At 40.0% G+C, this 26,982-nt stretch overlaps 2 protein-coding genes across 4 annotated transcripts in view; one reads left to right on the forward strand and one right to left on the reverse strand.

Annotated features, from left to right (window-relative positions):
* Nucleotides 1-26,982, forward strand: part of gch1 (GTP cyclohydrolase 1) — a 145,306-nt gene that overhangs the window by 73,070 nt on the left and 45,254 nt on the right. The window lies entirely within an intron of this gene.
* Nucleotides 1-26,982, reverse strand: part of samd4a (sterile alpha motif domain containing 4A) — a 76,510-nt gene that overhangs the window by 48,852 nt on the left and 676 nt on the right. For 2 of the 3 annotated variants that reach the window (XM_080884700.1, XM_080884698.1), the window contains exon 2: nucleotides 25,869-26,475. In XM_080884700.1, coding sequence (XP_080740826.1) covers nucleotides 25,869-26,064 — 196 coding nt within the window. In that variant the 5' untranslated portion in view covers nucleotides 26,065-26,475. The remainder of the gene's footprint in view (nucleotides 1-25,868; nucleotides 26,476-26,982) is intronic. The other variant, XM_080884699.1, reaches the window with a different exon arrangement.

Here is a 26,982-nt window from a genome sequence, read left to right on the forward strand (position 1 = left end):
CCTACAATAATATATACCGCTCATTATATCGTATTCTGCTGTGATATAATGAGCTGTCACGGTCACGTAGCTTTCCGTTGCCCTGGAGGTCCACCCATTTGTAGTAGTTAGGGCAACAGAAGATGCCTGGGACAGTTCAGCCACAACTTAAAGCTAAACACCCCAATAGCTTTTGTAATAGCTTTAGCCCGGTCGGATTGGGGAGCAAAGGGCTGCTTAAATACCACAAACTCCTCTGCTCCTCCACTTGGACCGCTAGCGCTGGCCATAACTATCGCTTGACAGACCCACCACGTGCACCATACGCATACTTTTTTTTCTCCCTTCTTTTTCGAATCTTCAGATCACGTGCGTGCCGAACCGTGGAGTGGGATCGGTTCGGATTACGGATCAACCGTGATCCATTGCACCACTACTATATGTCCTTTCAAGTTTTGAAGCCGAGTGCACTATCACTCTTTATTCTAAAAATTAATACAATGTTTTCAACAGCAGGAGAACTGCTGTGTGTGAATTACCTAATGTTTTGGTAGATCACCATCAGTATTCTAATCTATCAAAAATGAATGACTCTTCAGATTTTTCTGTTCCACTCATCAGACCAACCCCACCCACACTCTCTCTTTGCATCTGTGAGCAAAGCTGGCCCCACTCACTCACAAGTGCTTGATTTAGTGATCTGGGTTTCAGATGCCTTTAGTAAGGAGATCAGCTAATGTGAATGGATGCCATGAATGGAAATAAATACTGCACCAGACCAAACTGTCTAGAAACAGACAGCCTACACTTCGAGTAAGACAGCTAAGGGGGAGGAGGTAGGGTAAGAGGGAGGCAGAAACTTGGGATGGGGTGGGGGGATAGATGGAAGGAATGAGAGTGAGGTGTGTGAAGGGAGCCTTGGAGTTACTCCACTCTGCTCCAAGGATGATGTAATTTTTCATTCCTATGAATGAGACAAGCCTTACTCCATCTGGGAACAGGAATTGTTCCATGATTAAAACTCAGTTATATCCAAATGACTGGAAAACATTAAGATGTAAAGCAGAAATCCTGAATACTTTGGTTAAACTTACAGAAGTAGTGGTGCATAGCTAGCTTAAAAAGTAATCATTACATAAATGTAATCTTTTGTCAAATATTTGAACTGACTCGGGCAGACTAAGAGAACCATCAAAATTTACATAACGAGTCCATAACAAGGCCTGACTAAGCAATACTAACCACCAGCAAGTAAAATGTGTCAAACAAACATGTCAAAGACAAATCAAAAATACTACATTGTTAGAGTAATTTTGTTTGAGATTAAAAATGATGTACATGCTTCTTTTACCATGCATCCCTTCACAACACAAAAAGCTTCCTGTTCTCCCACAAACTACAATATAAAGACAAAACAAAACACTGAAAAACATCTGTATATAAAGAAGAAGATTTTACATCATTCAAATGTTTGGAAGAATGTTGATATAACTATATGAACCCGCTTCCAATGCAGATGACTACACCTAGAATGAGTTTTACATCAGCAATGAATGGATGCCACTAACACATACATACTGTCAGATCGATTCACTAGCCAGAAGCTTGGTGTGTGTGTGTGTGTGTGTGTGTGTGTGTGTGTGTGTGTGTGTGTGTGTGTGTGTGTGTGTGTGTGTGTGTTTTTGTGTTCCATGGCTAAAGAAGGAGACAAACACTGAGCAAAGCTTGGAAAACTTAACACCATGAAATCAGGATCCCACTTCAAGCTTACTGGGCAATTACTCCAAGGTTAAAAGGTCAAGAGGTCAGTTCCTCCCACAGTGAATCCACGCTCTCTCACCACATGAGTCATTATAGAGTCACTGAGAGCTTCACTGGAACTATGACGAACTTCTTCACCTCTACAAACACACCTCAGACACCTGTTTCTGTAAATAGATGCAAGGGAGCTCCATGAATAACAACCTACTGTGTGTGTGTGTGTGTGTGTGTGTGTGTGTGTGTGTGTGTGTGTAGCCAAAATAAAAATGTGAGAGGCGTGAGACAATCAGAATGAGACAACCAATAAAAACAACACAAAACAAAATGATAGAAGCGCATTGTGTCATTTTAAATGAGACATAGGTATGTTAGCTTTGCTCCTATACTAGTAGGCACAGTCGTGGGCATGCTGGGAGATGATGAATCATTGCGAAGAAATGCTGAAAAAGAAAGTCAGACACAAACACACAGGGAAAGCTCAGAGGGAGAGAGGCTGACACAGCATTTCCCAGATGTGAACAATGTGAACTCTGTGTGCCATCCCTGCCCTGGCACTGCCCTCTGACACCCTCTCTGGCAACAAGACAAAGGTGCTGCTTTCAACACAGCCCTGCTTCATAGTATAATTTCTCCACTGTCAACCTCATATCAAACTGCCCACCTTTCTCCCACAACACAGACACTGTGCTGGCACAGGAGGTACAACAGATACACAGAAAGGAAAAACAGGAGATCACTGTAACAAGAGCACAGTCTACATACGCAACACCAGTTTTTATTTATTAGCCTGCAATCACATTCTTGTTATTACATAAAAATCGTTAGTAATCATACCACAAAGAAGTTGTTCCCATTCACAATATAGTACGTGAAGTTCTTGGTGATCCTGCTAGTAGGGCTGCTCGATTATGGCAAAAATGCTAATCACGATTATTTTCACTGAAATTGAGATCGCGATTATTTGATGATATTTATTTAACCCTTTAAGACCTACTATAGAACCAAGTCCGCCAGAGCTTATATTATTTTTTTTTACATGTTGTAGTGCCGTTTGTGGGAGCATTTCAATTTGCTATGCAACTGTTATAGCCCATATTTTAATAATATGTATGCATTAAGTCCATAGTAACTACATTAATTGCAAAAAAGTGCAATAAACTACAAAAAAATTGAAAATCGTTTTTGTTTTTTACATATATTTCTACTTGGAGAAATTTAAGAGGTTTATCCCTCAAAACTTTAAATACAAAAAAGTTGCAAAAAATAGTTTACAACAACAGGAAATTTATTTTGAGTGTCTTCATAGTTTTATTTTGGAGATACACCAATTTTTGTATACTGCAGGAAAAACGAAAAAACAATCCTATGATGCAAATTTGCAAAGAAAACAGCAGGTGCATCAAAATAAACTATTTCCAGCAGTGCAATTTGAGTTCTAAGCTCCCAGAAACTATTCAGAAAGGTCAAACATGACCAGTATAGGCTTTTAAGGCCTACAAGTAAAAAAACTACAAATTTCCGCGAAAATGACGTCACTTCCGGTTTCGGGCAGGAAATGGCGGACATGCGACAGTTCGCGCTGACGTCTTTTTCACTGTGGGAAGTGTTACGAACAGCTGATCGGATCGGCAAAGCGTGTTTCTGGAATATTGTGTTTTTGTTCCTGCAAGAGCTTTTAATGCAATATTTGCAAAGCTTTATGTGGAAGGAAACCGTGACCGAGGACAAGCTGATGGCATCAGATGTAAGTACAATTCCTCCGGTTTCATATGCAAAACAAATTATTGCGCTAGCTTACACGGTTCCGGTTCTACAGGGATTTAAAAATAGTTACACAACACGGAGCGTGCTGCTCTGACCGGCTTTAAAGGGTTAACAATGACTTTAAAAAAATAATATAAAATAGTGTGCAACACCACTGAAGTTTTTTTTACCTCTCTTTTCAATCAGCGGCAGTCACTCTCCTCTCCAAATAACTTCTGCTTAGCTTTCCGAGCTTCCCTCGGGTCCTCTTAATCAGCGGTCTCCAACCTTTTTTGCGCCACGGACCGGTTTATGCCCGACAATATTTTCACGGACCGGCCTTTAAGGTGTCGCGGATAAATGAGGGAGGGGCTAATAATCGGCTCGGTCATTTTTAATGATCGTTGAAAGCCCAGATCGTAATCGTGATTAAAATTCGATTAATTGAGCAGCCCTACCTGCTAGTGTTTTTTTTAAATATGGCGGAACATGAAGACATTTGGCTGTCTTCATGTTTTAATGTGGCTGTTCCACCATATTTAAAGAATGGTAAACGAACAATAACCAGCAAATCGAAAGGCTGGAACCTGCATAAAAAATAAAGCAGTTTGGAGTAAGGGGTGTGACTCTTTTTTTCCCCCAAACATCTCCCTCAGCAAAGTCTATCAATACAACACTGTCCAGCTACAGCACAAATCTGAATGCAACAAGTTCTCTCTTGTTCTGAGAAGACTGTTCAACTCCAATTCTGTGAGCAAATGTATCCACTTCAGAAACTTAAAGCCCCTTTTCACAAAATAAGACATGAACATGTTTCTCAACACAGCCACAGCCCTGGAAAACCCCACAGTAACACAAGAAAAAAAAATCTTTGTGGAAAAGCAGAGCAGTCTCTTGTAGACATTTTAAATACAGACTGGCCTTTTAGAGAGATTTCAGTCTATTTAAATTGCACATTTTAACCAATGAAACATGAATCAGAATCAGAATCAGAATGGGTTTTATTGCTATGACATTTATTTGTTAATAATTAATCAAATTAATTAACCACTTATCCCACTCAAGATGTATTCGTTTCTTCTTTAGATAAATGCATGTCAGCCTATTCAATAGGGATGGGAATTAAGAACCAGTTCTTGTAGAAAACCGATTCCCAGTAGTCCAATTCCTTGGAATTGTTAGTCTGCCTGCCTATCAATCCCGCTTATCAGTTCTTGCACTCGCACTACAATCAGCTGATTTTAGTTTGCGTGTCAGAGAAGGAAAATAGTGACAGTCTAGAGAATGGATATGGGCATTTATTTTTATCGCACAAATGGACGAGATAAATGGTAAAGCGGAAAACTGCATCCAGGACAGAAACAACCGCATTATGCTGCTAACATAGCTTCGGTTCAGTTTGTCCAAATTAAAGGTATAAAACTGAACATCTGCACTACAAGTTTCAGCCCAGTGACTGAGTAGTTCACTACAGGATTCTAATCACTGACAAATAGGAAGGTAGTATTGGCTCATTACTTTGAGATGCACAGTTTTTCTGCTCTAAAAGAAAAGAAAATAACACTTCAAACAGCCAGGATAGCAAAAACAACTACAGGAAGTCAGCTCAATTAATACCAATAAAACTGGCTCTCCTGGAAAGGGGAGTTTAACTCTGACCCTAGGCTGGACACAGTGTGTCCTCTTCACAACCAACTTTGATCACAAGACACAGGCAACAGTGATGGAAACAATGTGATTGATTTAGCTCATTTGTTACACATTGGTTATGTGCAAACACTCCCCCAATGAGCACGAACACACACACACACACACGAAGGCACATGATTCCACTCATTCTAAATATAGATGGGTCAACAGCATACAAAGCCACAACGAGGCAGCTAGCACAACAGATAAGCCTATATTAGTGGTTAGTAAAGGGACACAAAATCCCAATCATCCTTACAATGACACCAGCTTTGAATTTGTGCATTAACAGTGAGGAAAGGGAGGAAAAGAACATTGTGTATGAGTTGGTGGGTGTCTGATGATTTCTGTAATAAAAAGAGTGAGGTTTTAAATTAAAATTAGGATTACATTTAGGATGGAATGATAACACAGATACAGCTGATGTGTAAGCAATTAGGCTAGGGAATGCATCTAGTTTAAGAAAAATCCTACAAGCCTCACATTGTTAAAGACTTTATCTGCGAGTTTGGCCTCTAAACTCCATCCTGTGCTTCTCCTGTTAGCAAAACAAACACAAGACTGGTTCACTTTGTCCCATTTCTGACAGCTTGCTATAGCTGCTGTTGATCCAACACGTAGTCTTGTTCGTCATGTTTCCTTAACCAACCAAGAGGACAACAAACAAGAGAGAGCTTACCAACAATAAAAAGAACAGGACTTAACTAGGAAAGGACCTACCAACAGGGCTAAAAACGAAACAATGGAAGAGACAAAAGATGGGAGGAGACAGAAATGTTTGAGTGAAAAGTCCTAGAGTAACTTTTTAAACCACAGACACATGAAAAAATTAAATCCTGGACAGAAAACAACACATATGGATTCACAAAAATTTCGGTGTCCAGGGAAATAATCTGTATAAAACGCAGTCTTGAGAAAGGATCTAGTGGGGGTTACTTAAGGAGAATGATGTTAAGAAAGGCTGAGTAGTAGATATTGGAAGTAAGGGGTGGTGGGTATTGAGGAAAAGTTCCTACTCCTGCTTTCCGGGTGGATTCTCCAGCTCAGCAGTGGGGAATGTGCTGGCATACCACAGGGCTTGCTGCTGAAGAATGCAGCAATTTCTAATGGATCCAAGTTCTCTCTCTTACAAACAGACATGCAGACCGAGCCCCAGACCTCTCCCTACTCACACCAAAGCTTCCACTTTCTAGTCACTCGCAATATCACCATGTCCAGTCATTTACACAAAAAACCTACATAAGATATGGTCAGCACTACCACTACAGTACATGACAAAATCATAACTATGACACTTCACCGTGCTTCAGCACCAAAGCACATACAAGCATAAACAATGGGATTTTTGAAATACCAAGTGTCTACAAAAAATATACAAACACATTAAAGTACTCGTGTCCCTGTATACTTTCAGTGAAGCACAAAAATATGTATGAAATTCAATTAAAAAGCAATTATTCTCAATCTTAAAATAATGACAGGGTATGTCTATTAACACAAGTACAACCTAACCATAACCCAATTGTAACCCTGACAGTAAAACCAGATTTTGAGTCTCAAAAATGCCTTCAGACTCGTGGGGACTGGGATTTAGGTGCCAATAAGGGCTGTTGGTTCCCACAAGTATAATAAACTTCCAATTTTTGGTCCCCACCACACACACACTAATGTGTCTTCTTTTCTTTTTCTATATATAAAATGAGTGAAAAAGTAGCCAAAGACCTTAAGAAATCCTGGAGAACTATCAATCAAGACCACTTTAAAAATGACAAGAAAATGCTCCTTGGAAGCAAAATACAAAGAATTGGCTCAAGACATAAACACAGTACTGTATGCATTTATTTTCTTTTAAATTATAGAACTGACTCCCGCTATTATATTTCTAAATTGTATCATTGATGCCCCGGCAATATTGCTCACCTAAAATTAATGCAAATAAAGCAAAGTGAATTGCATGAGAGAGAGAGCGCATGTTGTGACAAAAAGGCAGGCAAGCTCCCAAATCCTAAATCCAGACAGGATACGGGGAAAGAAAAGGAAGAGGGTGACAAATAGAGCACCAAGCTACCCAACCTGGTAACTGTGATAAACATCATGCCAAGTGCTGTACAACAACAGACAAGGAGACTACACAAAGAACATCCTGACACGTCAGTGACTTTCAAGCTAAAAGCAAGAAATCTTTCAAGAAGAATTTTTGGAAAGTCTGCGCAAGATACACTTTGTTCACACAGAGTAATTCACCAGCGAGCATCATGTGAGAATGTTTATATGATCAAAGGGGTGAGAGAAACAAAAGAACTGAGTGCAAATTTTAAAAAAAAGCTAGAACTAGGGATAAGTCAGGGGTTAGCCTGACCTACTGACATATATATGAATAAGGGCATCAGGAGGCATCCTCTTACTGCAGTACCCACAATGGCTTTCCCAAAGGAAAAGCCAAAAGGAAAGCCTCACAGACCACATTTATGATCTATTACAGATTTTAAATCAACAGTAGGAAAAAACATCTTCCAGCTTTTAAAACTAATGATATGGTGAACTTTTTGCGGCCAAACTACCACTGAAAGGCTGGTGTATATGGATAAAGCTGCACCTGACAGCACACAGACTGATGCCATGGTTCAGGATAATCACTTATGGTTCAACTTCAGAACTGAAACCTAACAAGTCCACTGCTGAAACTGAGGAAGAAGAGAGAAGAGCTATCCCTGTCCGTCTAAATATCATCATCATCATCATCATTTATTTATATAGCACTTTAAAAACACACAAGGCTGACCAAAGTGCTGAACAATAGAAACATAATAGATACCATAAGAATAATAAATACGATAAAATATTAAACATAGCGAAAACAATAAAATAAAAGTAAATACAAGTCAGTTAACCACTGAGTCAAAAGCCAGTGAATAAAAATGCGTTTTCAATCTGGATTTAAAAACCAGCACTGATGTCGATTGCCTAATGTGAAGAGGAAGATTATTCCAAAGCTTAGGAGCCATAATAGAGAACACTCCGTCTCCTCTCAGTTTCAGCTGTGATTTGGGGACTAAATAATTGCTGCGCCTGACACGTAAGGCTCAATGAGAGGAAACAGGCAGTCAAACTGTCAGGAAACCAGTCGGCAGGTGATTTACACCGCTCTCACTGCTGACTCTCGCTTGCATACATGCTCCTCTGACCTGGGTATTTGAACAATAGACTGCTTTACAAAAAAAAAAAAAAACAACACATGACTGACATGCATCCGCTCCATGTTAACATGCAGCCTGGTTTCCATCAATCAGACACAAAAGGAGTGTTGGTTACTGTCAGCTTGGGCATTCTGCATTACGTCTGCAATCCACGAGTGAATAGATGGTCTAACACTGTAAAAAGCAGTGATTACACACTATATTTAAATTGATGTAAGAAAAAAAACAGCAGATTTTTTTCCATTTACAAATAAAGACTGGTGATGAAATGATGACAAATGCATACTAAAGGATTTTAAAAAAAACTAACAAAAATTAAAAAATTTCTAAATTAAATTTTCCCTAAAAAAATAAGACTAATAAAAACAATAACAATAATTACACAGGCTAACTCTAGAAAACAGACCACAAGAAATACTTAGAGCTCCTGTCTTCAGATCACACAGGTCACTATTCCTGAATGAAAGATTATTCTCTCCCTCCAATGTGCTTCAACAATCAGAGAAAGAAGCTGTGACAGGTTCCTGTAACTCACAATAGAACAGGAAGAGCATCACCTTTGTAGCAGTCTTAAATTGACACAGCCAGGACACCTGGTCAAATTATAGAACATAATACAAAGCACTGCTCTCATCTGGTTATCACATAGCACATTGTGTGCAAGTCTCTGTGTGTGTATTCACTACCACTGGAGTGCAGTAAGTGTAAAGTATGTCTTTTCCTCTCTGGTGCTTATTTATTTATACTGCTTAATGTTTTAAACAGTAGCTGATGTGAGTATGGGTGTATGTGCTTAAAGCGGGAAGCACCTGCCCGACTGTTGGTGTGTGTTTGCGTTTGTGCATGTGTCTGTGTGGGCGTGTGTGCGCTGTGACTCCTTTCCTCGGAAAAAGGAAAAGCATCATTGTGATTACTTCAGATGCAGACATCCTGCTTCATCGGCTTAATCAGAGAAGAGCAAAGCTCACATTGTCTGACATTATTTCACAGTCACGCTGACCCTCAATTAAAAAGTGTGCCAAGTAAAGAAAACCAAGTGGTGGCAGGACTGTAAGGTGCTCCTCGACCTCATTACAAGTTCAATTTATTCTTTATTCAGACAATTATTTTGGTAAAGACTAGTTTGTGATGATTTCTGTCCCCAGCAGTGGGGGAAATTTGGAAATAGAACGGCTGCTGTATGAATGGGAGACAATTCCTTGCCATCCTTTACTCCAACCCCCCTCCATTCACACTTCCTCTCAAGTCTTGCCCAACATGTATTAATTGGATATAGGTCTGGAGGAAGCAGGCTGGCGGCTGAAAGCAGGGCAAGTGATTTTTTAGTCTACCTGTAGATGTGTACGTAGCACTACAGTGTTGGGGAGGCTCTGAATGTGGCAGCCGCAGCTATGCTGGGAATGTGAGCCTCTGCTCTGCCAGGACTGGACTGGAGAAGCCCACAACTCTATTTAAGGAAATGGCAGTGAGGGGCCCATCAGCCGCTCTCTTTGCCTCTTCGTTTCTGTCTTTTCCGCTGGTCAATGCCACATTTCTTTCCTTATACAATTATTTTCCTTTGTGCAAGAAAGGTTTGTATGCATACCTACTTGGAAGAAGTAGCACACATTTACACACACGCAGACAAGTGTATGTACCAACCACTCACTGGTGGTGTGGTTTGGGTAATTGTTTCCGGTACATTTGTGACCTTAATAGGGATGCAGCTTTGTAAAGTGCTTTAGTGCTGTGGTCTGTTAAACAACAGTGTACTTGCAGAGGGGGAAAAAAGCCACCAGTTAAAGAAAGGTATTAAAGCTTAAAGGTTCTAAGCTGCAGTCACTGAAGGCAAAACTGAATGCACAGAAAACCTCAAACAAGCAGCAGGTGATAGTGGCTGCAGTAAAGCAAAGTATCTCAAGGGAAGAAGCCCAACATTTAGTGAGGTCCATGGGTTGTAGACTTCAGTTGGTGATTGATTTTCCTTTAAGTATTTTAAACAATCCTGATGTTTAAAATTGGCAGTTTGTTCAATTACTTCTAAACCTTTGAAAATGGGGCACTGTGCATGAAAATGCTAAACATTTATTGGAAAACCCATGTGAAAACTTAAAGTTTGCACTTTCTTTGGATACTATTTAGCATTCTGCCCTCAGGTTTATTGCTGACAACATATATTACAATCATCTTTGCATTTTATATGGAAAAGTTGTGTTGTATTCACTTGGTTGAAATATCAAAGGATGAGCACAGGTATAATTAATGTCACTGAAGGCTCAATTCCATTTAAATGACTCAGATCCAAGGTTTTATACTTGATGCACTGGATTGCTGGAGTGCCTTCCTGGGCTACGCAGTGGGACAGGACCATTATTAATGAAGCCGTTTCAAAAGGTTTTTCCTATTAGGATGAGTCAAAGTGAGTTTACCGTGACACCTGGACTGAGGTTGCAAATCTGGGAGATACAGCTTCCTGGAGGAATCTGGTTTGGGTGAGGTCATTTCCACCCACCAGAGACTTAAAAAGTCCTGTTGTATGGCCGTCACAGCAACTGTTGCCATGGTGGGCTCTCATGGCGACGGATTCTGCTGATGTCACTCAGTCTTTCGCAGCCAACGGTGTGTCAACTAATTCAAAATAAATGGTTCAGCCGGCGGCGCCTTGCTGTGTCTCCACTGTCATCGTCCATTCATGTGAGGACAGAAAGGACAATCAGAGACACAGCTGAGACCGGAGTGGAGTAACACACTCAACTGCCCCTGGCTAGAAAACTAAAAATGTCTCTGGCAGCAATCACATATTAAGTTGTCTATGCCTTTCATTAATGCTGTTTTATGAGTAAGAGGAATTATTATGTTAAACCCCCCCCCCCAAAAAAACCTCTCAATCTAATGCTTATATCACAATGCTTACATTGCCTCATCACACATCTTTTTTTTTTTTCCCCTGTGGTAATAATTTGTCAAACACCACTTGACACCACATTGATTCACACACTGTGTATAGGTTTAAATTACTTATCTGGTACAAATAGAAAATTCGAAAAGTTCAAACTGTAAATAGACTGAAACCACTTAAGGTTTGCCAATCTAACAGATGAACTCTAAACAATAACCTTTTTCCTCATAGTAGTGCATCTCTTAAGTTTGCAAGGTTGGATTACCTTTGCCATACATGAGATTGCTGCTTGCTGAGTACTATGTCTGCAATGAACAGACATAGTAATCAAATTTTGCCATTGTACTTTAATGAATTCAGTTTGAGGAGTCACAAGGACGTGAGTCAATATACACACAAGTACAAAGCAATCTAACTACACGTAAAACTATCTTATACATCTGACCCACGTTAACTCATGGACTGAACATACACACACACACACAATGGACAACTGTACCCTCAAACACACAATAATAACATGGAGTGAACCACCACTCACAACCACTAGCACTTTATATAGCCTCTGTAGAAATTATCCACACCCTCACTTACCTTAACTGCACTACTGTATAGCCCTGTGTAAACAATCATTCTGTACATACGATAATTTTTAACCCTACAACTGTTTACAACTTGCATAGTTCCCATTTCTGTATAGCTGTATATCTCAGATTCCTGTAAAGTTATTTATTTCATATTCTGTATAGTTTTTCATATTTATATCCTGTCCATATCCTGTACATAGCTTGTACTCACTACAGCCTGTACATACTTATAGTTATAGAATATTCACAACATACTTCATACCGTGTACATTATAACATAATAGACCCATTTCTGTAATATACTTACATATCTATATTATTGCTAATATATATTGTAATATATCTGTATCACTAAGCACTTCTGGATGGATGCAAACTGCATTTCGTTGCCCTGTACCTGTGCATGTGCAATGACAATAAAGTTGAATTCTATTCTATTCTATTCTAAATGTGTATACTTAAACCTGCATACAATGATTATTTCCGCACAATTTATTAGTGCAAGAACTGGTAAATCTAAGTTTTGGAGTAGAGCGGTGATGAGCTGTTCTTTTATTTAGAAAAAGAAACACCTGCTTTATTTCAAATAAATAAATATTCTCTATCTAGTATGTACTGCTTTGATAAGGTTAATTAAACCTTCCAAAGTCAAGAGATATGATTCCTTGACTAATCTAAGAATATTTTTTCCTCTGAAATATAACCCTTTAATCTCAGAGAATATTACATGTCTAAAGAAGTACTGATGCAGTATTTTTCTTTAGGTGTTTTTGTAAGCATCAACAAGAGTTGCTACATTTTAGGGCATGAATGAATTTATCTGAATCTATACCTTTTGTTTTTAACAGGAAAGAAAGTTCAGATGTTTCTAAGGAGAGTAAGAAACTTAACAACTAGAGCTACAACTGCTGTTAAAATGTAGAGTGAATTAACTGCACATATACCTTATACAAACACCTTGTAATTATTAGATAAACTAGTTAATACAGTGGGACAGTGTACAGTCTAAAAGCCAGTCAGTACACTTGAGACTGGGTGGCTCCCAACCTTAAACAGCCTCCATTAGAGCAGGGCGATATGACCAAAAATATTTATCACGATATACATTTTGCTACTAAAAGTAGATGACTTTCATTGCCCCTGTTGTCATTTGTGCCCTTGATGTTGGAATGCTTTCAGACATGTTTTGTTGGATGCGCTAACAAATTGACTGAGTGATTGATTGTTTGAGTGATATATCAACTAGGTCGTATGTTGAGTGTCTGTATGGGGCCTTAGGCCTGGATTGCTTGGGCGTATTTACTGTATGAGAATACTGTATTTTATATGTATTTCTATCCTATCTATTATAGTTTTTAAGTATTTATCTTTCGTGATGTTGCACTGACCGGAGACATCTTTCAATTTCATTGTACTTGTGACAATGACAATAAAGAATATTCATTCATATTCACATTTGAAAATTTGGGATAACGATATAACTGACGATATAATTGACACTAGACAAAATACTTTACAACTCCATAACTTTATTACTGCAAAAAAAAAAAAACAAAAAAAAAAAAACAACCCCAAAACATCAATGTATTTTCACTTAAACAAGCAGCTGTTTATGTGCATTAAAGTTATATAAAAATTTAACAGTGCAAATGCAAATTCCTTGCTGACAGTTTAACCAAAAGGCATTTCCAGTGGAAATTGGCCGACATATCCTCAGCATAACCATGTATAATATCCACAAAACTCAAAAGAGGTTATACACACACAATACGGTAATATTATGTTGAACCACAGTACGTATCACTCCGCGAGGCTCCTGCCTACGATAGCCGTAATGCTCCGACAATCCATCAAGCGGTGCGGCTTCGTAGCTTAGCAAAGTCGTACTAAAACATTTGAAAGATTTTCAAGCGCCATGTACCACATAAAACCGTTTCAAGGTCAGTAAACACAACCAGAATTCATACATAAGGCACACGGGATTATAAGGGGCACTGTCGATTTTCAGAAAAATCAAAGCATTGATTTTAAGTGTGCCGTATTTTCCAAACAACACTGTAATAGCGACGGCCCGCTAGCATGCTCTGACTGAAGTTCGGTCCGAGTTCGGACATGAGAACCTGGAAGAGGTGTCTGAAAGGAGAATGCTAAAAAAGCTTCTTTCTATCATGGACAACCCCTGTCACCCCATGCATGCCCCCATGGTGGACCATCGGAGCAAACGCAGCAAAAGACTCATTGCCCCGAAATGCAGAACTGACCGCCACAATAAATCCTTTGTGCCGGTGGCTATAAGACTGTATAATTCTTCCTCACTCTGTAGGTGATTTTCCTGAGACTATTACCAATGTTACTCTGTTCCCTTTCAGACCGTGCAATATTACCCAACAGTACCTTATTGAATATTTGTTTCATCTCCCCATCATATGCTGCTACTCCCTTTATTCTATTGCACAATACTATGTCACTTTCTAGAATCGCCTGCACTGATAATCAAGTTATTTATTCTCCAGGATATAGTTATATATATTACTTTGTTAGTTATTTGATACTATGTCTTGCACTATCCTACTGTATATTACTGTATACTACTATTCTTATTGTATATCTTATTCATCTGTTCCTCTGTCTCTCCTGCTGCTTTGAGCATGTACATGACTAAAGAATTTCCCTCGGGATAAATAAAGTTATTCTTATTCTTATTTAACCATCATTCTTAGCTAAGGTGGAAGTTAACTGCTCTAATTTCTTATGTGAACATGTGCAGGCAAAGGGGAAAATGTAAGCACTGATATCATGATCAGTTTGAATTTAAATCTAGAATTTAGGAGGACAGACTGTTTGTGGTAGATCTGCATGTGATCCCCAGCAGGGCATTTTAAATAAGCTAAATGGATCACGATTTAATTACACCACAGTTACACTGTATATACAGTTATGTGAAAAAGAAAGATTTCATAGACTCTGTGAAGTCCTGTGAAAAACTGAGTACACCCTTAATGATTCCATACAAACTAAGAGGAAAAGCAGCACGCCAGAACAACTAGAAACATACTCAATAAGTACAGCGTGTTGGAAAAGGTTGCCGGGCAAAAGCCCATTTTCTCTGAAAAACAAAACAAAACTGGGTCATGGCAACACCTTGATTAAAGTCCAGACCTCAATCTGAGTGAAATGCTATGATGGGTCCTTTACAGAGCTGTGTATAAATGAATGCCTGCAAACCTCAATGAACTAAGACAATGTTTATTTGAAATTATTGCTATTAAAAGGTGGCTCTACATGTCATGTCTACATGGGGTGTAATTCTCAGGTTTTCCTGACCCAATTTAAAACCTGGCAAGAACTGGATAACATTTGTCCTGATATATAAAACCTTCAGACTGTATATACCACACACAGGCCACCTACCATTCCAAAAGGTTCAGCTGACAATGCATAACTTGTACTTTTATGCTACATAACATTTCAGGTTATTCATATTTTTAAATGACTGCATGACATCCCTCTCACACACACCAATTATGTTTCAGTCCACCTCATTGTTGCAACTTAGAGCCTTTATGAAGCGATCTGCTTGTTGCAATCACTTTGTTACTGATGCCTGGTCTCTCATGGACATACCTGGCTCTAGCTGCCTGTCGTGTTTACCATCCTGTCAAATATCGATCACCCTCATTGATAGTCATTTCCTTAACTTGACTGGAAGCCGAGAATCCCTCCTACTTTGTGTCAACGCTGTTTATTTCGCCTTCATTGTTTGAAGTTGCTGACTTTTATTGACTTTCTGTGGTCTCTGGTCACCACATCGTATCGCTGCTGCTTTGTTGCAGATTTTTTTTTCCAATCCAAAAAAGGATCAGAGACCTTGGTTCAGAGCATATTCTCTGCTTGGAGTGTGAGACATCTTCAACAGGTTTGGTGAGTAAGCATTCAAAAACACAAACAGTTGTTGTTAACTTTATTTCATAGTGTAATTGTACTAGGAAATATAGTAGAACTTGCAGGTTATTTAAACTTTATCATTTACAGAAGTTTGAATACCTGTCTTTAGACCAAAGTATATGTAAAAGTATTTATTTTCTAATCATCTAAGAAATGAATTCAGCACAAAACACTCAGCACTAACAGACTGGCTATTCAATCACATTCAACCACAATCAGAGCATGTGCTTTAGGTTTGGGCTAGATGAACATAGATACACATATGGCACAATAATCCAACATGTTACAGAAGGTGAAGCTAAGATATCAAAGTTAGAAGCAAGCATAGAAGGGTGAGTGAGAAACTAAACCTTGAGCCTTTATGAAGCCCTTAATTGCATAATCCCTGCTATCACTGACACTACATCTGCCTCCCTCATAGAAAATATCAACAGGCTGACATGTCTGCCCAGTGGCTAGTTTGCTAGTAGCAAACTAGCCACTGGAGTCTGTTTGGCAGTTGCAAATCCCCTTATTTTCACACACATATATACAGTAAAACGTAAACTATAAAAATACTAATTATACAAATAAACACACGCGCACACACACCCAACTGTACTCAAGCAACAAGGAAAAGCATTTGCTGTAGAGGTCTGGTGGAAAAGACTAATTTTATTTCCCCCTCTGGTCAATTTGGCAGGTTGTCTGTCCCCATTCCTGAGTTTCAGTACGAGTTCACAGAACACGCCGTCAACCTCCAGAAATAAACTGTTTGCTCATGCGTGGGTGCGATGAAATAGTTTGGCTCTCAAACCAGAGACAAGATTTTTCTCTCTCCCCTCTCCCTCTACAGACGTTCAAAAAGGCACAAAAGGCTGATGACAGAGCTTCTATGGGTGTGTATTAAAAAAAGAAAATTCCACTTTTAAGTTTTATCTCTGTGGGAGACTGTATTTATAGATACTCATGTGGCAGAACAGGCCAGCTACATTAGGCTCAAATTAGATTGACATCCATGTTTTTTTTGTTTTTAAAATGTATGCTATAGCTCTTACAAACATTACTCATCATCTTCATCTTACTCAGGCATGTTTTTTTAGATCTCGTCAACAAACCCTGAAAGTCTTCTTCAAAAAAACCACAAAACTCCAAAACATCTTGGGCTGCTAAACGGTGTTGATCAACATATCTGTTCATTTCAACTGAGGCTGGAAGCCATAAGGTCTGTTAATATAAAGTTAATATTCAAAGTTAATAACATAACTTTAAAAGCCTTTGGAAAGCCATATCAGACAGAAAGCAGTGAATGGCAGCTGTAAATGGCAGCAGTATTCCTGATTCTTCATCTTCTCCCTTCTCTGCCCCACCCATCCCATCCTCTTCCTCTCTTGGGGGCAGGGATAGCTCAGTAGGTAAAGTGGTCGCCCCATGATCGGAAGGTCGGCGGTTCGAATCCACTTAACGGCTACCCTGAGGTACCCCTGAGCAAGGTACCGTCCCTACACACTGCTCCCCGGGCACCTGCTTAGTGGGCTGCCCACTGCTTCACTGAGTGAATGGGTCAAATGCAGAGAAAAACAAGTAATTTCCCCATGGGGATCAATAAAGTATCCATTATTATTATTCTTCTTCCACACCATGGTGTACTTAGGAGACCTTAGCTCTAGTGAGAGTGGAATCACTTTTCTCTTTCCACTGTCTACCCGCCACACACACACACACACACACACACACACACACACACACACACACGGAAAGCCCATGTTCAACTCACACTGAGCTACTGACTCAAGTGTGCTCCTACGTGCCCACATTCCTAGACAGTATCCCCAACACCAGAACCGTTTACCGCCTCAGTCAGGAATGCTGATTTCCAGTACAGGTTTTCATCAGACCTAGTTTAGGCAGAGAGTGCAACAGGAATTCACTGAGTAATACTAGCCATTAAAAAAAATAAGAAATAAAAACGCAAACCCCCCCCGTCACTCACCTTCCAGACAGACTGACAGCGACTCTGCTTTCCCTCTCTCTACAATAACAGATACAAGGCTAATGCCAGAAGCCATATTTTGACCTACATTCAAACAGCTTTTTGAATTCAAATTCTTCACTGACGTTAAATCCCCTCATCCATTGTATAATTCTTACATTCTGCTGATCTAAGGCTCAAAGGTGTTAAGAAAAGTGCTTTTCCATTTGCTTCGCCTAATCGTTTCAAATTACCAAAAAGCCGCCAGAAACTCACGTCTCTTTCCATTTTGCACTTCTGCCATTCACAAACTAAACAGCAACTGAAAACTATCAAATGTAGGCATTTTTTCCATTTCGCTGGGAAGGTTCCTGTAATACTTTTACATCTTTTCTTTAATGGAAATTTAAATTCATATCCATACTACAACTCTGAGCATTTACATCCCTCCAAATCTAACACAGGTAAACACAATGGCATGACCATCTAACCAATGTTCTACTCAGTCAGAGAGAGTAGGGCTGGGACATGATCACCCATGTGACTTCTTAGAGTACTGTATATGCCGCTGTGGTTGGTTGGCTGTAGCAGGAACAGGTTTGAAAATCTCTGAGCTTTCACATACCTGATTTCAAGCTTGACTGGACTGATCAGCTCTCTATACCCATCTTAGATAATGCTACATTAAAATTCAGAAAATAACAGAACACAGAAATTATTAAACACCTTTCATTCTTCTCGCAGCTGGTTACAAAAACAGCACAAACTGTACATTTGGATCTCCATAGAAGCATAGAAGCTCACGGTGAAATCATTTATTTTGATAGGACTTGACTGTGACTTGACTGTGTTTGGCTGAGATTTTTTGATTGACATTGCCTTCCACACATATGAATGAATTTTCGTCTCTCCTTCAAAGATAACATATGAAAACTGTTTTAAAAAAAAACAAAAAAAAAAAAAAACGGTGTCCATTGCTAACTCCCTTTACATTAATTTTAACATGTGCAACAGTTTTTCTCCAGTTCCTTAAAAACAGTTCAGCTTAATAATCACAGATCACAAAGAGTGAGAACCTCACAGGTGTTTTTAAAAAACAAACAAACAAACCCCTACAGGGTATTTTATCTTGCAAACTGTAAATAAAGTGGTTAACTTTCCATTACACTTAACAGCTACTTTACATGTGCCATCACTGTGGTTACTATAGTCTGTGCTGTACTGTTCTGCTCAACCTTCAAATCGCATTCATTTTGAGCAGTAAGAAAACAACCAGTGCAAAAGCATTAAAAAAAAAAAAAACCAAAACAAAGACGGACTCCAAAACAAAGGAACTGCATATAAATACAGTGTCACCAAGTGCTGGCTGCTGCAACTCATCTCAAGTACAGAGTTCTACTTCTGTCCACCTCTCCAACACAGCTGCTGCTTGTATGTTCTCAATCCCTGGCAGCCTCCTTCCAGCTCAAACAGCCGTGCAGGCCAGGTCAGCAATACACCACACCACACAAAAATGAAGCTAGTCATTCAGAACACCAGGCCCACTGTCCTGCCCTAACCCCACCTCTTACACGACCCCTACACATGTGTGCATATGTCATCCTTCAGATAGCGCTCTGCACACTATTCAAGTCCTCTCAACTTAATCCAATATTGTCCCTCTTGAGGTTGCCTCAAAAGAAGTTTTGTTCTCTTTAGGAGGGGAGGAAAAACAGGAAGTTACATTCTTTCCTAATCACAACAAAAATGCAGCTGGCTGCTTATTAGCAGACAGCTAATAAAAACAGTAAAACCAGTATTCCAAATTCCCCTATGATTTCTGCACCAAAAGCCATCAAAGTTGCAAGGTGAAGTGATAAGAATGATTTGAATTGGCACTTCACTTGTTGTCTTTAAGCTTGACTTGAAAACTCAGTGGATGCAGGACTCCTTTTACACATCTGTGCTGGACTGTTAAAGTAAAAAGAGGCTGAGAAACACAAAAACCCTATAAAGTAACCAAAACCAGAGCGTGATAAAATCATGTTAATCCAATAACAAAGAGGAATAAATCATAAATCACATGTGATGCAATTCTGCAGGTCTCAGCGATCCCACTGACTGGGGCCACATCTCAAGTCACTTCCAGGGTCCCGAAAAAAGCCTGCCTCTGAGCCGCTTGGAGAAGTAGGTCACTGAGGATTCCATTCAGTTGTACAGCGCTTTCCAAATAGTTGCGCTTTTCCACTCAGCCCAAGACCTCCAGCTGTATGTTAACTAGGGCTGCCACAAACGATTATTTTGATAGTCGACTAGTCACCGATTATTTTTGCGATTAGTCGACTAATCAGATCATCATCCATTGGACGTACAGCGTACAGCTTATTGCACCAGCAGCATCTGGTCTTATATAACTATCATTAGCTTACAGCTTGAAGTGTTTGTGCTAACTGAAAATAAAGACAAGATGGTAGTTTATTAATTTTTAATGAAATTTGCAGATTGTTTCGGTGAAGTTTAATAAACTCCTTGCTTTCTAAAATATAACAGGACACCGGAGTATATTCTCCAGCGTCTCACACTTCTGATAATCAGCTGTCTGCTTGACAGTTTTAGCTGTGCAAAAACTATAACTTTAATCTCAGCCAAACCGATTTACTCAGGAACAAATAAAATACTAAAGAAAGCCAAACAATAACATTTTTAAGTTATCTAAGTGACATATATATGTTTAACCTGACTAGCGAAAGACGGCGGTGGGTTTGAAAACGATTTGCCGGGAGTCCGGTGTTCTCACGGCTCTAGTTAGCCTTGCCCCCGCCTAGCTAACGAGCTAGTGGGTAACAGACGTCTCCGAAAACGTCGGAGCGCTTTTGAAAATATGTGGTGTCTTGATAAACTGAGCAGATATTTGAGGTTTACACAGCTACATTCAAGCCTGAAAATATGTTAAACGTTTATTTTGTGACCCAGAAAGAATAATAAGAGTAAAGTTAAAACTAACTAGCTGCCGCCATTGTTGACAACTGCGCTGGGCTGCGCTATGAATTCTGGGACACAGCTTCTTCTTCTTCGGGGTTTAACGGCAGCTGGCATCCTTGTACGTGCAGTGCTGCCATCTTCTGTTTCAGTCCGTTATTACACTCTTAAATCCTACTACCGGTACTCCTGCGTCCTTTGTGATCTTACAAAGCTTCAAACGATGCGTCGACTATTAAATTAGTCGTCGACGATTTTAATAGTCGACATAATCGTGACTAGTCGACTAATCGTGGCAGCCCTAATGTTAACCCTTTAAGTGCCTGCAGGTCTCATTTCTGTATCAGCATAAAATCCCACTGTCCTGATTCACAAGCAGTCGGTAATTAGTGTTTTGACTCAGAAGTTTTGACTCAGTTTAGGATTAGTGAATTTGCTTTTTATCCTGCCCACACTGTATGTATATAATAGCTTGTTTTAATTTCAAAAGTGTACTCTGTGTTTTAGTCAAATCCATGAAGGGGGAAAAAAAAAAGATCTCACAGAACTATGTGCTAAAACTCTTTTGGGGAAGCAGCTTTTAAGTCACTGAAAACAACTTTAAAACTGAGAAACTCAAAAACCAATAAACTGCCCATACAAACTCAGAAAAAAACAAAACAAACAAACAAAAAGAAAACAGCTAACTGATCTATCAGCCTTACCCTAGTACATAAGCACTCAAACAAGCTACCACAACATACCAGAGGGATCATGTAACCAGACAATCTTCCCAGTCTCCCTCTTTTCAGCTGCATGTGCTCTGACGCTAGGTCCACAGAGCTGAAATGGGCCACGGATTTCATGTTACCAAGCTGAATCAGCAGATTAGAAATGGCCACAAGATGATCGAGGTGTGACAAAACTGAGGGGCACGACGTCAAATTCCAGGATTTACAGAAGTTAGAAACTCATTTAATAACTTTAAAATTATTCCAGTTAAATAGAGGTGCAAACTGAACACGCAGAGCTGACGTATATCAAATTGATAACTTCTAACTATTCAGAATACTCTGATTCAGACCAAGGACTTTGTCAAGAAAGAAACTCCAAATTATCCAATTTTCCCAAGTCATTCCACAATAGTATGATATGTTTTCTTAATAAAAACATCATTACCTTTAATGTTGACCGGAAAAGGGGTGAAAAATGATCTGTTTTGATAGAAATCTAAATAAAATGCAGCTGTTCTGACATGTTCTATACTAATAACTACAAACTTACTCCAACTGATCAGTTTAAAAGCATTACGAAAATTCTAGGAGACTTTACTTGAGTTACTATTCAAATGTGTGTGCTTCTGTAAATGTAGCAAAACCACAGAGTTACTTCACTTTGTAAATTCCTGACCTGATGACACTGAGATAAACAGACTCAGTTTTGAATCACCAAACCTGAACAGTGCAATTGTCCCTGATCTGTCTAAGACATAGGTGTCAAACTCTGGCCTGCAGCCTAATTACATTTGGCCCGTGAAGCCATACCAAATTACTATTAGAGCTGGCCTACTGGTATTATACAGCTAATATATATATTGTTTAGTATTAAGCTTTGCTTGTTCCATATTCAGTTTTTCAGCAAAACGTGTTTGAGTCCATAAGAAAAGATTCATTCTTATATCTGGAGGAATAAATATATTTCAATAAATATTAACGTTAGCCCGCGACTTTGTTCCAGTTTTGAATTTTGGCCCACTGTGTATTTGAGTTTGACACCCCTGGTCTAAGATGTCAGTAAAATTGAGGAAATCCTTCTTACATTTATAGCAGGTGTGTGCCTCACTCTAAAGGAGACTTTGGTAACAATCAAACGAGTATTCTAAACATTTCTTTTAAAAAATTATTATTATTATTATTAGTATTAGTAGTAGTAGTAGTACAAATATTTGGGTACAGAGGCAGGTACCAACTCTCTTGAACTACTATAGATTATAATTAGGCAGAAGCTGAGCGAGAGGTTTGTGCGACTGGTAGACAATTACTCCACAGAAGATGCCATCTCTTCTGTGGTTCACACCACCCTCACCCACCTGGAGCAGAAGAATTCCTACGTCCGTTTGCTCTTCGTGGACTTCTCATCTGCTTTCAACACAATGATCCCACAGACACTTGTTGATAAATTACTGACTGTGGACTGAGCTCCTCTCTTTGTAACTGGTGTTCTGTGCTCCGGCATCAACGTGTGGCACGGAAATTGCACTGTGGCAGAGAGGAAAGCTCTACAGAGGGTGGTGAAGCCGCCCAACTGTCACAGACATATATAGCTCCAGATGCAGGAAGAGGGCAACCTGTATCATGAAGGACCCCACTCACCCAGCACACACACTCTTTGTCCCGATCCCCTCAGGCAGGAGGCTGAGGAGCATTAAATGCAAAACCACCAGACTGAGAAACAGCTTCATTCCAGAAGCTGTGAGACTTCTCAATGCATAAATGGTCAAGAACTGCTATTGTAGCACCTTAATCACTACTGACACTGTCACTTTATCAATGCTGGTCATCATGCACTTTGCTGCTAAAGTATTTATTTATACCTACACTCTATATCCATACTGGTACTCAGGTTGTTGCACTCTAGTTATCATATTATTTATCATATTGTTTTATTACTTGTTATTCTGTTTGTTAGGAAAAAAAACAACAACCCAAAAAACCCCAAATATTTATGTATTACTTTTTAAGAAAAAAAAAACTCTGTTTCTTCATTATTTTGTTTCTTTTCGCTCCAGGACCGCGTGTACATAATTTTGTTCCACCTCATGTTAACATGTGATGCGAATGACAATAAAGCTCCTTGAATCCTTACTGCCCTGCCTAGTTACACAAATTAGGGCTGTGCGACAGGACCAAAATCTCATATCCCGATATAAGACAATTTATCATCCCGACAACGACATATATCACAAAAATTTTACATTTTCTGTAAATTCTGTGAATCTTGGGCAACTCGACTTGGGTTTAGTGTTTTGAGCTGGGCGTCATGAACCTGGAGTAGAATGTTTTGACCGATGCATGAAACTGCATTTTTAGACATCGGTTGTAACGGCCGCCATTTTCTTTGTGAGTATTTATTATACAACATGTTTCCCTCTCTCACACCGAGTATCTGTCGATACTGTTCACTAATCTGATATCAGTGCATACTGTGAGGAAGAAATTGGAGATGTTAACGCTGTTAACTAATGACACTTTGCTGCTAGCTTCCTCAATGTTACACTGGTTCTCCTGCAACCTGCTCCTATCACTGTCAAGTGCTGAAGTAAAGAAAAAACTGATCTGAAAAGACTGGTTCATAGATCCACACTCTGTCACCAATATGCGTTTTAGTTTTTTCAATCAGCGGTTCGGGGATTTGAACCTGCAACTGTTTATACACAGACTTATTAAAAATTTGGGATGTGACAATTCTCCAGATCAATGTTTTTTACTTCTACATCCATTTACCTCTGTTTTTGTATGGCTTTTATGTTTTGTTTTGTTGAGAAAAACAAAGAAATGAGAAATAAAATAAGTATCATCACTTGTTCTTAGCTGGGTCAGCTTCCATTAGATCTAGATGTTTTAACCAGGAATTAACAGCTCCACATGACCAACTAGGATAAGTCAGAGTCTCACAATACATAAAGACAGAGTCACAACACAATGCTGTGCACTTTTGTCACACCTCTAACAAATACCCGTATTTGGGGTAGCTCCTGTAGGGGTCTCCTGTCCATCGCTCACAGACATGGATGAAGATTACTTGAAAACTACACTGGCTGGTAAATATAACAGATCATAATGCTAAACTGGACTAATTTTAAGAAAATTAATCAAATGAAAAATTCTCCAGCCTCCTTTGTTAGGAATTCAACTGTCCTGTGAGAATAAATAAATAAAATCAACGTCTTGCTAGCTGTAAAATTAGGAGCCACACTGAACATAACTGACTTAAATATCACCACAAAGACCATAAGTCTATCTCGCATGATGGAGCACATTCTGAAAAGTAAAAAAATAAAAATAAAAGGAGGAACAGCTGATGAATTAGAAGACATCAGCCCTCCTCCATCGCCTCTGTCCTCATTTTGCTCTGATCTCTGACACTATAAACAAGCCTGACTTTGGGAGGGGTCGACCAAGAGAATTTCATAAACTGCACTTTGATGTCTCCAGTTTTACTCAATAATAACAAAGACCAGCTTGTATTAACCGAAGCCCCTGACTGTGGTACACCCTGATAGAAACTCTGTAATATCTGTGAGTATCACTTCAGGCAGGTTTGCTGTGATGGCCCAGTGTTACCGCATACAGCTGTTGCCATAGGTGCACGGAGACGCTTTCACTCTGCTGCTGCAGCAGCAGCAGCACCGCTTCATTCTATTTTTCATGAGCTCAGTCGGTTGCCAGGGTTTTAGTTTCCATGGCCACACTGCAGTCTGATGGAACAAAAACCAAACCAGAATGCACGCCCGCTCCCCAACACCTCAGTTGTCTTGGCCCAGTACCCGCCCAGGGACCATCATGGCAATAAAGGCTGGCACACTAACCGACTGCCATCACCAACCACCCGTGGTGCCAGCTGAGGTAACGTGTGCGAGTTCTCAACCTCCTCTCACTCTCATCTACTGACCAGCCACAGGGTGCAGCACAACACCATCAATGATTCAGCAATTTACCACTCCTGATGTATCTACAGGAACACCTCACACAGGAAGTTTATTCTAATGCCCTTGGGATGCCTGCACCATGATTGTCTAGTGTCTGTTACAAGATTGAGAACTACAATGGAACAATGGAAAAAACACATTTCGTTTTAAATAAGTGAAAAACCTGACCAGAAACAGCTAAACTGTCACAGTGACTGTGATAACTGCTGCATCAATGGATTCCAGCTCTGTAAGTGGAGAAGATGCATCACTCTTTCCTCTTCTGTAATAACTGCTGGCAACTCCCAGATTTCAGAAATATGCCTGAATAAATCGAAAAGCACAAAAATCTACTTTGGGTTAGGTTTTTTTTTTCCAATTTCGCAGTTCACTCCTTTATGATAAGAAGAGTGAAGTTGCTGAAGGAGAAGAGTGCAGTGTGAAGAACAAAAAAGTAATCGTAGTGTTTGTGAGTGCCTGTAAATGCATCTAACCAAGCATGTGGTAGTCCTACCTGGATTATTGGCCTCCCCCTCCAGGACCTGCAGCTCGGTGCACTCGGCAAGCGAGTGCTCCAGGCAGAGCTGCAAGAAGCGGGCCTGGGTTGGGCTCACCCTCTTCAGCAGGGACAGCAGGGCCACCGTCTGCTCGCACTCATTCCACCCCTTGAACCAGCTGGCCAACACACCCACTTGATCACGAAACATCATGGTCTGCAAGACGGGAGGGGGGGGTTGAAGGCTGGCGGATTGAAGCGTATCTGCTCTTAAGACTGAACGGTAGCTTTACAGCGGTTATTGGCGTCTCTGTTCAGCTGTGGCGCTGTGTTACCATTCTAAGCTTTTTTATTATTATTATTATTAGTCAGGTCAGCAGTCTCTGCCAGTATTCCTGGTGGAGCCTTCTCCTGTATGATAATCTCTGGGTTGTAAGGGTGAGAGAAGATGGGAGGGGGGTGTTAGTTGCTCTTCTTGCTGGGCATTAGGTGAAACGAACTCCTGCTGCTGCTTAGTCACTCTCAGAGCGATTGATATTTGATGAGTCAGCTTTCTTCCAGCACAGGCTGTGTCACATCAGCTTCAGCCTCACAGGCATTTTTCTTCAGGGAATCCCTCTCAGCCCTGCAAGAGGGTGTCAGATGTTAAGTGAGGGAGGGGAATAAAGGGAACATTTAACCCACGCTGCTCTCAGCTTCTACTTAAGTAGGTCTCTCCCTTCTTATCAGACCTCTACGGTGACTTTTACAGAACACTGAGCATCGTTAGAAACGCGACGGTGTCCCTGTTGCTTCAGACTTGCTGCTGCAGTGGGGTAGTTTGAAAGAGAGGGAGGAAAAAAAGAGAAAAAAAACCCCTCATACTTTATAGGTCTCCTCCTCGCCGTCGCTATGCGAACAGGCTTGTGGCATTCACCACCGGGACAAAAATAAATAATTTGCGTTTTTTTTGGTATCCACCCATTCCTTAAAAATACAGCTGTCGGTACTAGTGGCGCTACATCCCGGAATTTTCCGAAAAGGACGCCGGGTTACCGACGGCGGCCACTGGCACGCCTGTGTGCTGCACAGACGATAGCACCGACTTCCCTCCGTTATTCTAATGACAGGTTACTTCGTATCGGAGACCGAG

Source organism: Rhamphochromis sp. 'chilingali' (genome assembly GCF_963969265.1).
Source record: "Rhamphochromis sp. 'chilingali' genome assembly, chromosome: 6".
NCBI classification, from domain to species: domain Eukaryota; kingdom Metazoa; phylum Chordata; class Actinopteri; order Cichliformes; family Cichlidae; genus Rhamphochromis; species Rhamphochromis sp. 'chilingali'.